The sequence below is a fragment of the Dryobates pubescens genome, chromosome 9 (genome assembly GCF_014839835.1).
Source record: "Dryobates pubescens isolate bDryPub1 chromosome 9, bDryPub1.pri, whole genome shotgun sequence".
NCBI classification, from domain to species: Eukaryota; Metazoa; Chordata; class Aves; order Piciformes; family Picidae; genus Dryobates; species Dryobates pubescens.
Window position 1 is genome coordinate 22,054,549 of NC_071620.1, and position 18,878 is coordinate 22,073,426.

At 38.0% G+C, this 18,878-nt stretch overlaps 1 protein-coding gene across 1 annotated transcript in view; it reads right to left on the minus strand.

Moving 5' to 3' along the window:
* Window positions 1-18,878, minus strand: part of ABCA13 (ATP binding cassette subfamily A member 13) — a 155,000-nt gene that overhangs the window by 25,220 nt on the left and 110,902 nt on the right. Inside the window, exons 43-49 of the mRNA XM_054164325.1 lie at window positions 16,104-16,158; window positions 15,375-15,552; window positions 9,638-9,753; window positions 6,920-7,076; window positions 5,737-5,990; window positions 5,259-5,451; window positions 3,561-3,670 (exon numbers count right to left, since the gene is read on the minus strand). Of these exons, the coding sequence (XP_054020300.1) occupies window positions 3,561-3,670; window positions 5,259-5,451; window positions 5,737-5,990; window positions 6,920-7,076; window positions 9,638-9,753; window positions 15,375-15,552; window positions 16,104-16,158 (1,063 nt within the window). The remainder of the gene's footprint in view (window positions 1-3,560; window positions 3,671-5,258; window positions 5,452-5,736; window positions 5,991-6,919; window positions 7,077-9,637; window positions 9,754-15,374; window positions 15,553-16,103; window positions 16,159-18,878) is intronic.

Consider the following 18,878-nt stretch of genomic DNA (forward strand, 5'->3'; position numbering starts at 1 on the left):
ACTCAAGGGCCTATTTTTCTAACATCTCCATATCTGTCAAAGTACCAAATAATCTGACCAGAATAAAAATACAAAACAAACACCAAAACCAAAATGAAACATATGAGGATTCTGGTCTTTCATTGGACTTCTTTGGTGTGTATAACACAGTACCTGTTCTCTCAGCAATATCACTGAGTATATTTCTAAATCAAAAGGCCAGAGATCATCCTTCATTTTGGGGTGGCTTTTTTTAGAAAACTGCTCTCACCTCTGGAAATTAATTTTTCTTGAAATTCAGTTAATCTCTCAGATTTGATTTTCATGAGTCTAAAGTAGTGGTGGCATGATAGCCAAAAACCTTTTCACTTTTGTGCATTGAAAGAAATCCCTGAAATCTGATTCTAGACCTGAAGGCTGCATTGGGGTTGCACTAGACATGCCAGTCAGAAAGTCTTTGTTAGCACTGAAAAGAAACCAAAATACCAGAATGAGGAAGAATTATCTTGGACAAAACCTGTTGCATTCTCCCACCTGAAGTGGACCTAGGCTGATTGCTGCAGAGACTAGATTCGGTTCTTATTTGTTATGGTGGTTACCAGCAACACAGTTTATGGGTAGATGTGAGCTGACATTTAATGAGACAGCTCTGTTTCAGATTTCCAGAATCAACTTAGTACCCTCAATATCAGCCTTATGACTGCTTTGGAAAACATGTTTCACTATTGACTCCACTGTGTATTTTGCTTTACTTTTGTATGCTCTTTTCTGCAGTTTTTTTCTGCAGCCAAAAATAAAGGCAGTGATATATACAGTACTTAAAATGGCTTTTGTAGAGATATAAATTATATTAATTAGTCAAAATGAAATATAAATTTACAAATTGAAAAAGTAGTTGCACTCTTAACTACACATTTAATTAAGTGCATACTAATGTTCAATTAACATTACAAAAATTCAAAGTTAAAATATGATTAATGTAACTATAGCTCAGTTATAATTAAACTAATTATACTGATATACAGTGTAACAACAGCTATCTCAGCCATTATTTTGATGGAAATTTATTCTGCCTTTCAAGTAAAGCTATTTAAATTACAATTTTAATTATTTATCAAGCTGAATATCATAGCCATCAGAAGAGACCAAGTTCTAGCTATAAAGAAATATTCTACTTTCCTCTCTTTGAAAAGCAGTCCTTTGGTGCTATGACTTAGCAATCCAACTGCTGATTGGAATCACTTGTGTATTGTAAGAATATTTTGCAGGTCCCTTCAAGAGGATCAGAAGCAGTATCAATTTGTCTGCTCTTCTGGGGAGATTTTCCACTGAAAACTGGGGCAGCATTCTTATGGGAAGGGTTTTCCTTGCAAAACAAAGACTTGAGCAGCTAGGGCTGAAGTGGGTTTTCCATTCCACCTTCACATGTCCTCCCTATGGTCACCTAAGTAACACCCTTAAAAGATGAAAAAGTGTTCTCTGCTGATCCATCTATCAGGTGGCTGAGATTACTGATAAATTATGACATTGCATATATGAATACCAGCTTAATGAGTGATCAGTGGAATAAATACATCATAACATGCCAGTAGCTAGCATAGCAACAGCTTTAAGTCATTCCCCCAAGGTGACAAACTGCAGCACAGAGGGCACATGGGGTATAAATGTGCAAGGTTTTATGTAATGTAACCAGAAAAGCAAACACCTCAAACACCTTATCATGGTAAACATACTAAAACAAATATTAGGTAAACAAAATTAGCAAAATTAAATTCTCTCATTATTTGAGCTGTTTTGGGCCCTACACTGGGTGCCAAAAATATACTGTCCCAGTTTAACAAGGTCTGCTATAACAAGACTCACTTCTCGTGATCTCAATAAGATGAACTCCAAGCCCCATAAACCCTTGTTGCCCCCAGCCAGCTGTTTCCTTTCACAATGAGCATGATGTCAGCATGGTATTGAATAACTCATTAACATTCTGTCCCACCTGGTTTGCTCTGCAGCACCAGTCCCAGCTAGCACTGCAGGAAAGGAGGTAGCTATCCCCATCATCCTCTGTCCCTCCTTGTTTGACCAGTCATCTAAAACCATAGGTACATAATATGTCTACTAATAAGCATTGTTAAATTTTTTTCTGATTTGTGGGTTTCAACATGCAAGCTCCAATATCTTGGGTCTGGCCAGCTGGGTCCCAGGATGGTGTGCTCAAGTACAAACACACTGACACAAATTCATGGAGAAGTGGTCACTTGTTGCAGAAGGGCCAAAAGAGCCTTTTCTGTAGACAAGCCCCTATTGATTGGGAGATGCTTACATGCTTTACTTCCCTTCCCACAGCCTACCGACCTGTTTATTAATCACTCTTATCTTAGACCTTCACACATTGTTTTCTACACCTGTTTCTCACCCATTCCAGAGATAGCTTTCCATTGTCACTACGCTTTCCCATCCATTCCCATAGAAGTCTGAAAATCAGTAAACATTATCTGCCAAGTCTGGGTTCCCACACTGATTTTTTTAAAGGATATCTTTAGAGGCTCTGATCAGAAGTCATGCAGTCAAATACACATGAAAATAAAACATATAAAGGTATAAGAATATCTGCTTTCAAAATTTTGGAACTGTTACATCATGTCAAATAATTTGCCCAAATACATACATAGAATAAAGTAGAGTAGAGTAGAGTAGAGTAGAGTAGGATAGGATAGGATAGGATAGGATAGGATAGGATAGGATAGGATAGGATAGGATAGGATAGGATAGGATAGGATAGGATAGGATAGGATAGGATAGGATAGGATTAACCAGGTTGGAAAAGGCCTCAAAGATCATCAAGTATAACCTATCACCCAACTTGTCAACTAAACCATGGCACCGAGTGCCTCACCCAGTCTCCTCCTAAACACCTCCAGTGATGGTGACCACATATTTTGAAATAGACATCCTTTAGGAAAAGTTTTTAAATTGTTGGATAGCTCAGAATATGTTAATATATACACATAAAAGTTTTTCTTTGGCCTGACTTAGAAATCACTTCTCCTCCATTTCCTGAGAAAAATGGTAAAAATTGGTTAAGTCTAGAACAAAAAGTCCATTATTCACTATCACCCCATCAAAGTAAGCCCAAATATCACCAATTCTGCCTCATATCCTAATTACATGCTATATTGATCAAGTAATTAATTTATGATTCTGAAGGACATAAGGGTCAGAAAACATTTTAAAATTAGGCACTTGAAGCACTGCTCATCAGACTAGTCTTTGAAACCTTTCAGTGCAGTACCAGTCCATGCATATGGACCTATTGTATGTCATGGGTTTTGTCACAATTTTAAAAGGCTATATCTTGAGTCATCCCAGAGCCTGTTCTTTTATTTTCAATTGATAGAGCTGTCAGATGGAAGTAAACAAAGATAAAATGCTTTCCTGCAAAGACTTAACATCAATAAAGCAATATACATTTAAAAGAGAAGAAAATAAGTCCTCAGAGTACAGTATAAATGACTGAAGACGTGCTGAGTCTTTGATCATTGACATTATCAATTAGCGCTGTTCTAATCAAACCCTCTGTTATTTACCCTGTAGGAGTCCTGATAACAGCACGTCCTGCAGATGGGATGATATCTCCAGTCAACATCTTAAATGTTGTGCTTTTTCCAGCTCCATTTGTTCCCAGGAGTCCAAAACACTAACAGAGATTAAAAATACAGTAAAATTTTAAAAGAAAGAAAAAGAAAAATACTATATATAATATTTTGACTACCCCCTAATTCCTAAAAGTGATTCGTTTAGGATTCTAGACTTCTATTTAAATACTCTTGGTTTATCGTGAGCAGCTTCACTCTGTATAAATAAACAAACAAACACTAAGCAGCCGAGACACACCATGACTGACCATGTTTTTCAGGCCCCTACCTGCAATGAATACATGCTTAAGCTAGGATAGGATTTGTATTAAGTTTGCATACAGCAATTCATAACTTTTAAAATACATGTTTCATTAACTTCCTTATTGATAAATAGGCTTTACTCAGCAACAACATCCTCCTGGTAATGTAATTTAACCATCCCTGAAGACATTCAAGAACAGACTTGATGTGGCCCTGGTCAGTCTGATCTACTTGGAGGTGTCCCTGCTTACTGCAGGGAAGTTTGGACATTAACTTTAAGGGTCCTTTCCAAACTTAATGTAGTCTGTGAATCTGTGATCTATTACTGGCAGGACATCACTAGGCCCACACTTCTCTAATCTTCCAATTTCCTATTAGGAACTAAGAGAAGTCTTAACATCTACAGTTCCCAAAGCAATAAAATTATAAGAAAAAAAACCTTCTGGAATCTCTAGGATTACCATATTTGGCATTAAATTTCAGTTCATCAATGTAGCATATTAGTATATTCTACACTATATTAAAATAAACCATACTGTGATGTTCTTAGCATGGCATGTTGGTTTAAACCGACTGGCCCCACTAGTGGGGATGACAGATGGAGGGACAGGGCTGCCCCCTCCTCAGTGGCACAGAGCAACAGAACATGCTCCATCGTGTATTCTACACCCTGCTGACCAGCATGCTCACTGAATGACAGGATTTGTGGGACTTGTAATATATTCCATAGTTTGTAAAGTTTCTTGTCCCAGGTTTTCTGTGTTTCCTCCCCAATTTCTTGGCTGGGGTTTGTCCTTTTGATTCTGGTTTCAATTTTGTGGGGCTCACCTGGTTTGCAGCCAGGATTCTGTCAGAAGGTATTTTTCTTTCCTGTTTTATTTTGTGTAATCTATTCCTGCAATAGAGTAGTAAATTGTCCTTATCTCAGTTCTGCTCCAGGGCCATTTTCCTCTGTCAGTGAGCAGTGGAGAAAGGGGTGTGAGCAGTCTGTGTTAACCCTGCACACATGGGAACTATGAGTTTGTCTTGGTGACAACTTCAGGATTCAGTCCACAGCTTACAACTGAGCTAGACATTCTTCGCTTTCTCTTCATACATTTAACTGCTTTGCCTTTTTTTTTTTCATGTTAGTCTATAAAACAGTAACTTGGGAAAGATAAGTAAAAAGAAAAAACTGATTAATTTATAACCCAAATAAAATAAGTGAATAGTTCCTTCTTAAACACCATCAGAGTTTCTGCTTTTATCCAGTAACTGGTATTCAGAAATCACTAAGACTGAAATTGTTCTGCTGGTATCTACAGATCTTTGATTGTAGATCTCCTGAGTATGTCTGATCAATTGCTCAGAATCATGTCATTTTCTGAAAGTAAAAGACTTCTTTACCTCTCCCCTTGGTATTCCCAAGCTTATGCTTTCCACAGCTGTGTTCTTCTTACTGAAACCTCCATAACACTTCCTGAGGTTGTACAGAAGAAGGACATCGTTACCAGTTCTTCCACCAAAGAGTCGCTGTCGCTCCTTTTCTACATCAGCATCTTCAGAAGAAATGATCATGCTGTTAACTGAGCACTGACCCCTAAAACAGAAGGTGATAACAAATGATACATGGAAAACCAGGCATGTCTGCATCTGTATAATACTCTTTTATTTCCCTGGTTACAATCCCTTACAGCTTGCTGATCAAATCTCAGCAGAACCTGGGGAAACAGCAAGCACTTTTATTTTTTCTGCAGTTTCTAATAATTCAGGCACATCATGCTATCAGAAGTATTTATCTTTAGGTGTTTGAAGGAATCCACCATTTTCTTTCTTCAACAACGAGTTCAGTTTCCACTATGGCAGAATTCAAATGGTGACATACCTTGGTTTCTGGAGGAGATCCCAATGAAGAAACAGTCGTAAAAGAAGAAGTAGTGTTCCCTGCAAGGCCATTTCCACAAAAATCCAGCCCAGAAAGTTCATCTCAAAGGGGCTTACATATGAATCTATTCCAAAGTTGCTGGTCAGGTCAAACTTGATCTGATTGTATGAAAGTTCTATTAAACCTTGGCCTAAGCAGAATTGTGGGAATACAGTGAACACCCATTTGAGGATATTGTAGATGTTCTGAAAACTCTGTATTAAGATTCAGCAAGGGGTTGGGGGTGGGGGAGGGGAAGAGAGAAATAAAGAAAAAAATATTAGTTTTCTCCAACAGAATATTAAGCACACATACAAAACTGCATGCAGTCTTCAAATCTCACTCAAGATGAACTGATTTCAAAATATTCTATTGTAATTTACTTGTTTTGTGGCCAGACTTTACTTTTTATTGTATTTCAGACTACCTAGGTGCTCGGATTCTAATTTTGAGGTTCAGAAACAGTAACAAAACAGTATGTGGCAATGATAATTCTATTTTCTTTACATTTTAATGTCTGAATGATATTAATTCCAAATTACCATCTTAACCTAAGTCAATATCCAATCTGTCTCCAAACCTGAGTAACAGGTTTGTCTTCAAACATGGAGTTTTGAACCCAGTACCTGCATTCCCAGCACATGCATTCCTACACATGCTGGATCTCCCCTCCACCAAGTGGCTTAATTACTATTAAGAAAATTACATGAAATGAGAATGCCTATTACTATTCATACAGTTCATTACAGATCCTAGGAATAGGTGGCTTCTTTCTTAAGACAATATTATCCAAACACATTTTACAATGCATGTAATCTATTCAATAGACCAGAACACCTCCTGTTATGTGCCAATTGCAACTTAATGGTCTGGAAAATGTCTAGGTTTCAATTAATATGCTTCTTCCTTTATTACATTGTAATTTTGTGTTTATTTTTTTATATATACAAGTTAAAATTCAGTAATAAGCAAGTGCATACTAGGATAGAAAAATCATTAGTGTTTAAAAAAAGGGTTTTCAGCTGGAAAAAATCTTGCTTGTGTGTATTTATAAACATGCATATATACATAAACATAAACACACATGCACATTTGTGCATACATCTCACCCATGAGTAACATAAAGCAAAGGTTTTATACTGACCTGTACTTTGGAAATTATAGCTAACAAACGAGGTAAGAGAGTCACCAGCATGGTACATAAACCAAACAAAAAATTTAAGGAGATGTAAGAAATAAAAGCTACATCTGAACTTGAGAAGAATCTGGATATAAGGTACATCCATGGCAAAGTTGCATATCTGGAAGTTTAGAGAAACAAATTATCACAAATAACTGATGCTTTCATTTCACACACACACACAAAACACACAAAAACCAACCTACCAAACAAAACAAAACACCCAACAAACACCAAACCCAAGCAACAACACAAAAACAACCAACCAACCAAGGAGCTGAAAAACAATAATTGCAACCAACTCTTTGACCAACTGAGAATAAAAAAGGACAAATTAGGGGTATGTTCTCTTTATTAAACTACCTTATGATTCTGTAGACATATGCACAGCTAATGCCATGTGATTGGCAGATATGATCCATTTTTGCATATATCAACTGCATATATTTACTTTTACTCTTCTACAAACCTCACAATCCTGGTTTCTGAATGATTGCAAAACCATGCATCTTAACAAGCTGCTTAGAAAAAGAATTAAAACCAAATATTTGAAGCTTAAATCTTGGATGCTGAACAACCAGTGTATGTTAGAGTATTTCAGAGAAAGAAAAAAAAAGAACAAAAAATGAAGGACAGTGAGACTACAGAGGAGAAAAGGGGGAAATAGATAAATAAAAGGAATTTAAAAAATCATTAATCCTTGAACTGAAAAAAAAAGTATTTGTGCCAGTGATACTTGAGAACTGAAATTTGCCAGCAATCATGTTATCATCATTAGTATCTAAAACAAATTAGTAGTTTGTAAAGTAGTAGTGATCAAAATGAGTGCAAAGATACTTCACAGCACAATATTGGTAAGATTTCACTGCAGCATTTTCAATGCAAATTTTCAAAAGAGAAGAGAAAGCATCCTTCATTCTGGCAAGTCATGTGTCATCCAGCCAAAATGGAGCAGCCTTAAACTGGGTCAAAAGTTGGACTGGAGATCTCTTCCAAATGGATGCTTTCTGTGATTCTGTTAAAATAATGTCAGCTTACCTCTTACCCCCTGGAATTTAGCAGTACACTTTGGACAGGACCAAAGTCTATAGCACAACCAAAAAACCATGACACCTACACACTGTGTAGTCCATTGTCTGCTTGACTAAGATCTCTATACATACCTATTCTTACTCTATGCTAGGGCCACAGGAACTGCATTACAAGATGGATTCAATAGTTGTAAAGCTAAAAGAAGAAATTAAACGACCAACCAGGGATGACATTTACTAGTATACAATTTTCACACTATGACTTATAGGAATTTCTGTCTTTAATTTGAAGGAATTAATTGGTATTACTGCAGAATGAAAGAGGAAGATAAGAGTTACAGGAAAGGAGAAAACCATGAACTTTGGATATTTCATCTAACTTAGGAGATCCTGCCATCATGACCTTTAGATTATTATATACCCACCTGCCCACTCAAGCTCAGGAAATATAAACTCAAACCAGACTTAAAAAGAAAAATTATAAATAGAATAATCTAAAGAATAAGGCATCGTTTTCACAACAGGGGACTTGGCTTGTTTGGGATTGCAAAAGACAATTGATGAATTATGAAATATGCCTACAAATAAACTGAACTTGGGATTTTGAATAATATATTAAGTTGTGGAGATACTGAAACAGTTTAAAAAAAAAAAAAAAAAAAAAAAGGGGGAAGGTGGGGGGAGGTTAAAAGATGAAATACAGAAAGGTGAGGTTTTTCAAAGCATTTATCTGAGACTCTTCCTGGAATGGAACATGGCCTGATCTTGCAGAATGTCCATCCTAATCTCCTTCCCTGTGATTCTCTCATGGTTATATTTACCTATCTAAATATTTGTCTTGTTAGAGATGCATTCCCCCCTACAAAGAGAGCAACTAGTTTCTTGAGATAAGGAAGAAACATCTCAAAATACATATCCTGCACCTACTCATCTTCAGCACATCTCATATCACTTAGTGCTGAACATAGGAAGGGTTAAAGGAACAGAATAGACAGACTATTAGTTTGGTAGAGCCCACAGCTCAGCAGCCCTACTTCTACAGAAAAATCAATCCTCTGTTTAACCAGTTATTTTAATATTTATAACAAATTTTTATCCAAGTGAAATTAAGCAAGAGGGTGATATGGGAGGACTTTGCTCTCTCTCTAATATTTGGAGACACATCTCTGACTAGCCCGGTACTCCACATTGAATGGACATCTCATTGGAAATATACATTCTGGGAGCTTTGTAAAATTAGAGATAATTGGTAGAACCATACTAAATGACAGCCTTATCTTGTCTCCTTGATGATATTCTGCACAGCTAAGCACTGAAATTCTGACCTGATTATTATTCCCTCATTTTCTAGATGATAACATACAATAAATTTCAAACAACAGATTATTTTTATATTGTATCATCTGAGACATTTCCAGTCCTTTCTTTTTCCCTTTTTTTTTTTTCCCTTTTTTTATATGTGTGAGCAAATCTCTCTCCACTTTCTGCATGCAACTTGCAAAGTTACATTTCAGCCTGTATTCTATCTTGATCCATAATCAGTCCTAAAGAAAGAAAATCATACACCCAGCAGCAGGTGCAAAACAAATCTAAAGATTTTTGTTTGTTCCTTACAAGCTATAATTCCATAGTAGCATTTGCAATCACATACCCAAAGAGTATCAGCAGGAGAACAGTGGCTGCCAAGTTCTTTCGGAAAGTGAAGGCTGATAGCTGGAAGGCGCTAATAACACCAACACACAGGGTAACTGGAACCATATAAAACAGCTAGAAACAGAAGAAAAAAGTGACTTAGCCAGCCAGCATCTCTAAGCCTTACTTAATTAGCATAGCAAGGCTCTACAAATTTTTTTTTGTATTCGCAATATGATTGCACCATAAATAAGAATTAGACAGAAGAGCTCTGAGACTTCACAGTCCACACTTACTGTGAAACTGCCCCTCTAGCACACACACATGTGAAACAGCTAGACAAAGTAAAATCCAGCTACAGGATATTGTCCTTAATTCTATTTCTATTCACCTTTCCAAAACATCCATTTAACAAGCTAATTGTTCCAGACAATGAGTTCTTACGGGACTATTGCTCAAAACAAATTATGCTGTGAATACAATCTTGGATTCAGAAACACCAGTTTCACTGATTGGTGCTTCAGTCATAGGAGAGCAGAATCACAGAATCATTTAGGTTGGAGAAAACCTTTAAGACCATGGAGGCCCATGTGTGCTGATGAAGCAAATGACAACTTTCAATAGAAACAGATAAGATCATAGAATCATAGAACTGTTGAGATTGGAAGAGATCCTCAAATCCAACTGCTTGCCTTGAGATCACAATGCCACCACTACTGCTAATCTATCATCACTAAGTCATGCCATAGAATCACAGAATGGTCTGGGTTGGAAGGGACCTCCAAAGGTCATGTAGTCCAACCCCCTCTGCAGTAATCAGGCACATCCTCAACTAGATCAGGTTGCTCAGAGCCCTGTTGAGCCTACCTTGAATATCTCCATGGATGGACGTTCCTAAATGTCACATCCATGTGTCTTGTAAATAACTCCAGGGATGGTGAGTCCACCACTTCCCTGGGCAGCCAGTGCCAATGATTGATAACCCTGTCTGTGAAGAAATTCTTCCTAATATCCAACCTGAATCTCCCCTGGAAAAACTTGAGACCATTTCCTCTTGTCCTTTCACTTGTTGCATGTGCGAAGAGTGTGACTCCCAATTCAACTTGCTTCAATTTCTTTTGAGGTGTTCATAGATTCACAGATTGCATTAGCTTAGAAGGGACCCTCAAAGGTCATCTTGTCCAACCCCACCCCCCTGCAGTGAGCAGGAACATCTCCAACTAGATCAGGCTGCCCAAGTCCACATTGAGTCTGACCTTGAACGTCTCCAAGGATGGGGCTTCAACCACATTCCTGGGCAGCCTGCTGTGGTATTTTACCATTCATTGTGAAGAATATCTTCCTTAAGTCCAACCTAAAGCTATCCTGCTCCATGTTAAAATCATTGTTGTAGAGAATGATGAGATCTCCCTTCAGCCTCCCTTTCTGAAGACTTAAATAACCTCAATTCCCTCAGCCATTCCTCATAAGACATGTATTTGAGAGCTTTCACCAGCTTGGTTGGCCTTCTCTGGACATGCTCCAGCACCTCAATGTCCTTTTTGAAGAAAGGGGCCCAAAACTGAACACAGTACTCAAGGTGTGGCCTCAACAGTACTATGTATCTGGGCACAAATGCTTCCTTACTTCTGCTGGCCAGACTGAATAATATTTAGCAAAGTTTCAGCCATCAGACAACAGGGAAAGCAGAGTATAAACAGTATACTCTTGGCATAATGGTAAGGAGGTTGTGATTGGTGTAGGGGATTCATATCCAAATATTCAAGAGAGATGGATTCTGCTTGCAACTAGCAGTGTCAATATGTGAAAATCTGTGCTCAGTTTCTGACTGCTGCTGACTGACTGCTCTGTGCCTCCATTTAACCTTATACAAGGTCTTGCTAGATATTCAGAACACTGTTACTCTTAAAATTGGACTTTCATACTGAAGTACAATGCAAACCTGTCTAAAATTAAACTAGAGGGCATCACTTATTTGCCAATGGGAAGACAGATCTTTTTGTAAGAGAAGGGCAATGGAGTGAACCGTAGACAGACATTATGTTCTCATCTTGTTCTCAGTCTACTTTACTCAGTGCCATATACAAATATACCATACCAATCCACAGAACTAGGTTTCAGTTATTCTGGAGATGCTTTTAAAAACATGGTGGAGAACTCACAAAGCATAATCTGAACAAACATGTCTGTTTCTCATGAAATTTTCTTAGTACTTACACACGTTTCCATTTGCTGAATATATTAAAAAGACCATTCATATGTCTAACTACAGTAAAACCAGCCTGATTTTCATTACAGCAATTTAATAAATCAAATACTCCTGCAGGTCTACTAAAGACTGTGCTACCAATAACACAGTATACATTCTGTAATACTCAAAATATGTAAAAGGATTTCAAATTTGACAGTCCATACATTCATGTGTTCAGTGTCCTTAGGTGATCTGCAGCAAAATCAGCATTTAAAGCAGTGTCTGTTCTTTCCCAGATAATGATTGATCATGCAGTACTGAGCTGAATTTGTGAGAACATTTTGAAGGGAAGAGATTGGCAGAAAATAATGAGGAGTTGACTTTGCTGCACAAGGAGAAACTGAATGATGGACCGAGTTTTTAACCAAGCTCTCTTACCTGACATGACAGAAAAAGGAATACAAAGATTGACTGACCAAGTAAATAATTGGACAACTGTGTGCTCTTACTTAAAGCTTGCTCGAGTGTAAAAATCCTGATTTCAAGCACGGATGGGCGAAGCTCTAATGTTTCAGACTTAGAATAGTCTAAATGAGAACAGAGAGTGTTCCAAAAATACTTATTTCTGACCAGGCTACTTTGTGTTGCCTGTGCTGGACTGAAGTACTCCTTCCATGACTCAGTGTGTTAAGCAAGGTGCAGAAGTGTTATGCCCCTTCTCTGGGGCCAGGAATTGTTTTACTTCTGAATGACTCGGTGACTCCAATTGCTCACTATTGCCTCCAAAACCAATCTCCTAATCCAAAACACCTTCCTTGAGAAGTGAACTATCAGCACCCTAGTTCTTTTCCAGAAGTAGATGCCCAAACTTTTACCAAACCTTGAAAACAAGTGAATTATGAAAAAGCCTTTCATATGTATATGTAAGAAACATATACATATGCCTTACATCCACATTCACATGCATGCAGATATATAAACATATAATGGCATAATTTTTAATCTTAGTTTTTAAAAGTTACCTTTGGAAAAGATATTTGAAGATAATTTCTAGAATTCATGCTTAAATGGAATCTAAACAAGCTCTCTTACACAGCCAATGGAAAAAAACAATGATGAGCTAGTAGTGACATGAGAAAGTTAATTGTTTCTCCACCTTTGCTTATTGGCCTGAATAAAATTAAAATCTTGGGCTTCTGAAAGGTAAGTAAAAATTCCTTTTTCATATAATTGCATTGGGTTAAGTCTGACCTGATGAAGTCAGGCCTCAGAGGCATTTCTGTCTTTACATTTGATTAAAAGGGTAAGATTTAAGAAAAAATACTAACTTTTGTGATACTTTCAGAAGAGAAGATTTTCAGATTTATTGATTAACTACATGCAGACAATGAACCAGTAATGTATGTGGGCAGCCCAAAAAGCCAACCATATTCTGGGCTGCATCAAAACATGTGGTCAGCAAGTCAAGGGAGGTGGTTCTGCCCCTGTACTCTGCTCTTGTAAGACCTCAGCTGGAGTACTGTGTCCAGCTCTGCAGTACCCAACATAAAAAGGACATGGATCTGTTGGAGAGTCCAGAGGAGGACACAAAGATGATCAGAGAGCTGGAGCACTTCTCCTATGAAGATAGACTGAAAGAATTGGGTGTGTTCAGTCTGGAGAAGAGAAAGCTCCAGGGAGACCTTATAGTAGCCTTCCAGTACTTGAAGGGGGCCTTCAGGAAAGCTGGGATGGGACATTCTATAAGAGCATGTGGTGACAGGACAAGGGGCAATGGCTTTAAACTAGAACAGCGTAGACTTAGATTAGACATTCAGAAGAATTTCTTTACTTTGAAAGTGATGAGACACTGGAATAGTTTAAGACCAGGCTGGATGAGGCTTTGAGGAGCCTGGTTTACTGGGAGGTGTCCCTGCCCAAGGCAGGGGGCTTGGAAGTAGATGATCTTTAAGGTCCCTTCCAACTCAAGTCATTCTATGATTCATAATATTTGTAATGCTAGCAATAGTAGAAATTACTATGTGTGAGAAAAATAGTTCTTCAGGACAGAGACTTCACTCATTTCTCATCTAGGTCATTCAGTATATGTGAATTCATACATAATCTTTTTCCTGTCTATCCTACCAGAAATAAAAGGCACCAGCTGAAAGTACCTGTCATATTACCCAGCAACAAACAAAATCATGCCTTTTTCTTAGTTTTAGCTGGGATAGAGTTAATTTTCTGGTAGCTGGTACAGTGCTGTGTTTTAGATTTAGTGCAAGAATAATGTTGATAACACACTGATGTTTTAGTTGTGGTTAAGCAGCTCTCATCCTAAGTGTTTCCCATACTCTGCCAGGAAGAAGCAGCACAAGAAGCTGGGAAGGAGCATGGCCAGGACAGCTGACACAAGCTAGCCAAAAGGATATTCCATACAATAAAACATCATACTTAGTATGCAAACTGGATAGAGGTGGCCAGCAGGGGCAGACATCTGCATGAGCATTGACCAGCAGGTGGTGGACAGTTGGTTTGTGCATCACTTGTCCTCTCTTGGGTTTTATTTCCCTCTAGTTTTGTTATATTTATTTTCATCATTATCATCATCATTATTGTTGTTGCTGTTTTTTGGGGGGGTGGGGTGGGGGGTTGTTGTTTTATTAATTGGTATTATGATTTATTTTTTGGTTATTAAGCTGTTCCTATCTCAACATGAAAGATTTACTTTTCTCTTTCCAATTCTTCTCTCCGTCCCACTGGGAGTGGGCAGGAATGAACAAGTAGCTGCATGGTGCTTAGTTGCTGGCTGGGGTTAAACCACAACAGTCTTTAAAGTATGACAAATATCTACAGGATTTTGTAGCTACCTCAAAGATTTTTGCCAGTGGTAATTCAAAGCACAGAAAGTCCTGCTAGAAACAGCTGTGTGGAAGATTGTCTCTGTCTAGGTTGATTAACCAGCTTCCTTTTATTTGTATAACACTGTAAGTTTCTAAGGCTAGCATATACTTTATTCAGCTTTGGAAAATGAAGACTAAAAACACAACCTTAAAGAATTTTCATTAAATTGGAGAATTAGGGGTAGGAAGGGACCTCTGGAGATCATCTAGACCAACCGCCCTGCTAAAGTAAGCTCACCTGGATGAGGTTGATCAAGAATGCTTTCAGGCATATTTTGAAAAGCTCCAGAATGGAGACTTTACAATTTCCCTGGGCAGCTTGTTCCAGTGCTATGTCATCATCAAAGATCTTTTTTCCTTATGTTTAGGTGGAAATTCCCATGTTTTAGTGGTGTACATTGCCCTTTGCAATGTTGTTGGTCACCACTGAAAAAACCCTGGCCCCACCCATCCTTTACATATTGATAAGCATTGCTAAGATCCCCTCTCAGTCCCCCAGTCATCTCTCTACTCTCTGCTGGACTCTCTCCAGTTCCCTGTCTCAGTTCATCTGACAGTATTAAAGTAGGAATGGTATCCCAGTGCTTGTTAACATAACAGGCAAGAGCTGTTGCTCTACACAATTCAAATCACACTAGTTAAAAATGTACACCTGAATACAAGCTGTCCCACACAATACATACCATATCATAGCAGAAGTTAGCAAGCCAGTAAGTTTTGTAGCCCAGGCCTGTGATGTGCTGCAAGCGTTTTGTGCCAGATACTCTGTCTTTCACAATGGTGCTTCCAATAGATGCAGTAAGGATAGAGAAGCCCAGCATGATACACAGGGCTACCCCACACTGACGAACATTCTCCATTCTAGGGTACAAAGCAAAATGGCATATTGAAAACACAATGTCAATAAAACCTCACAAACATTTTCAAGGCCACCCTCTTACCAAAACAACACTAAACATCATGACCTTAATCCTGTTCACAAACATGTTTGTACAGTGTAAACATCTAATTATAGAACAGGAGCAAGATGATGTAAATAACAAAACTATACATTTAAAGTCTGAAAAGTAATGTTAAGCTTTGGCAAATATTTCCTCACCTACAGAAGATTAGATTTTAAAACCTTGACAATCATTTGAAGCAATTACCTGTTTGCAAACGTGATGACCTGTTCACAAATGCTCTGCAAAGGGCAGTAAGTGTAAATTTGGGATTACTCTCTACAAAATAATGCAACTGTATCTGATATAAACAGCAGTCTTGACATATAAACACCAGACTACTGAAAATGCTTCATTCGGTGGAACTGAATTGCATCTATCAAGGCATAACATCTGTTACTTGAAATGTACATGCTTCTTTAATTAGTAGTTTCAATTATCAGCTGTTACACATTTTAAGAGTTTGCTCACATTTTATCTTCATCTAGCAAAGCTCCTCCATATGGTTGGCTATAGAGTGTGATCCCTGTGAAAACAAAAATAAATTATGATACACTGAAAGCTACATCAGGATTTCAAGTTGTAAAGTACACTGTCGACACCTTATTACACAAAATGAATGAAAGAGCTAAATGTTTAATAAGAAACAGAAAGAGGTCAACCACCAAGCTGCCAGATCAAATACTGTCTTCTGTTTAGTGATTTCCAGAATCTGGGTTCACCAACATTTAATGGATAAACATAAATAATATCTGCTTTTCCACATTTGAGAGTGTGGAAATTGCTCCAACAGTGCTGTGTATTGCTTCAGGATCTACATCACAGAAGAGACCAAATGCAAAACCTAAGGTAGAGTTTGTTCAGATATTTAATGTTGTGGACTAAGATATCATAGAATCATAGAATTCCGGGTTGGAAGGGACTCCAAGGATCATCTGCTCCAACCTTTCAAGGTAATATTATAGTTTAAATGAGATGATCCAGCACCCTATCAAGCTGAGTCTTAAAACTGTCCAATGTAGGGAAATCCACTACTTCCCTTGGGAGATTATGTTCTCATGGTGAAATTTTTTTTCTGCAGTCCAATCAGAATCTCTGCAGGAGTAGCTTGTACACATTACCCCTTGTCTTTTCCAGGTGACTCTTTGCAAGAAGGGAGTCTCCATCATCCTGGCAGCCACCCTTTATGTACTGGTACAAAATAATAAGGTCTCCCCTGAGCCTTCTCAAGGCTGAACAAGTCCAGTTCTCCTGGCCTTTCTTTGTATGACAGGTCTTTCAGTCCTTTGATCATTCTTGTGGCACTTCTATGGACACTTTCCAGCCTGTCTGCATCTTTTTTGTACAGTGGGGACCAAAACTGCATACAGTACTCCAGGTGTGGTCTGACAAGCACTGAGTGAAGTAGGATAATGACTTCTTTATCTCTGCTGGCAATACCCTTGTCAATATAATCCAGCATTTAGTTGTCTTTCTTTGCCACTGCAGTACAGTATTCACTCATGTTGAGATTATTGTTAACCAAGCCCCCAGGTCCCTTTGCACCTGCTTTCCAGGCAGGTGGATCCCAGCTGCACTCCTGGGTTACATATTCTCAGGTGCAACACCCTACATCTATCCCCACTGAATTTCATAAGGTTCTTGCTTGTCCACTCCTTCAGCCTGTACAGGTCTTCCTGGAGGTGGCTCTCCCTTCTAGAGTATCAACCTCTCCACTCATTTGATGTCATCTGCAAAATTCATCAGGGTGCTCTTGATACCAACATTTAATTCACTTAAGAAGATATCAAACAGTGTTGGGCCCAATATCAGTCCCTGAGGAACCCCGCTTCTGACTGGCTGCCAGTTTGAGAAAGAAGGATTTACTACAACTCCCTGGGTACAGCCTGTTAGCCAGATCCCCATCTACCACACAGACCACTTGTCTAGACTGCAATATGTCATTTTTTCTAGGAAAAGACTGTGGAAGGTGGTGCTAAAAGCCTTAAGGAAGTCCAGATCATGAATGTCCACCTCTTGCCCTGCATCAACCAAGTGAGTTATTCAGAAGAGACCAAATGCAAAACCTAAGGTACAATTTGTTTATATTACTAATGTTCTGGAGTAAGGTAGGTTGTTACCAACATTTATGTACTTCTATTTTATAATTGTAAAATATGCTTAGATTGCTGATACTTTGCAGAGAAAAACTGTTTCACTAAATGTGCAGAATAGGGCACACCTCAGACTGAAAGTGTGGAGCTTTAAATTAAAAAGCTATCCAGTTGGGAGACAAGAAAACTTCTGAGTAGCAATGCACTGTTAGGCTTATTTTGATTCTTGGCACAACCATCCTGTAGCAATCTAGCAAACTGAACTTCATAAATGGAAGGTAGTTTATGTATAAAAACTGTAGCTTTTTGCTTTTTTTTCTTTTCAAGGAAAAGATGGAAAAAAGGCAAAGAGGAGAGACATTTTCGGTGAAAAAGTTCCTGTCTAACAGGTCTTGATGCTATTCATTACCTATTTCTGCATGTGTACCTGACAGGGGTACCAGCTGTAATGCAATATCAACTGGACATTCTTACAGTAAGATCAAACCACCACCATATGACTATTTAATAAAAATATGTTATTCACAATTAAAAAAAAAAAAATCCATCCTCACAGCAGCTGCAATCTTCTCAGTATCTCTGGCAAAAAAAAATAAATTGTTGGCAGCCTTAGATGAACTCTGCAGGATGTCACTTAATTGAACATGCCTTGTGATATCTTGTTAGAGCCCATCTATAAAATGGTAAAAATTGTCTTTGTTCCAGTAATAGGTGCAATTTGTCTAAATATATCTATGCATTTATTTTTTGCCCCTTTAATTATTCATTCTTCACCTTCAAATCAAAGTAATCCAAACCACTAAGTCACTGGGCAGTAAAAAGCTGAACAACAGAGGGTGATGATTAACTTGCACGAAAACTAGTACAAGGTAAAGATTATTTTTTTTCAAGTGCAATCAAAAGCTGTACACTAAAGCCCAGCAGTAGTTGGCAAATCAAAAGAAGGTTCACGTTAATAAGGTGTTGATTCACCATTAGTAGATGTGTTATTTGAAGAAGTCTTTCATGTAATTTGCCAAGATGCTCTTAGACAAATTAATCTGTACTATAAGAATTACAAGTCTGGGAAATGAGAAGGCACTGTTTCCCTGATTAGAGTGAAGAAAAGAGTATCTTCAAGAAAGAAACATGATTGTATATTTATTAATTGATC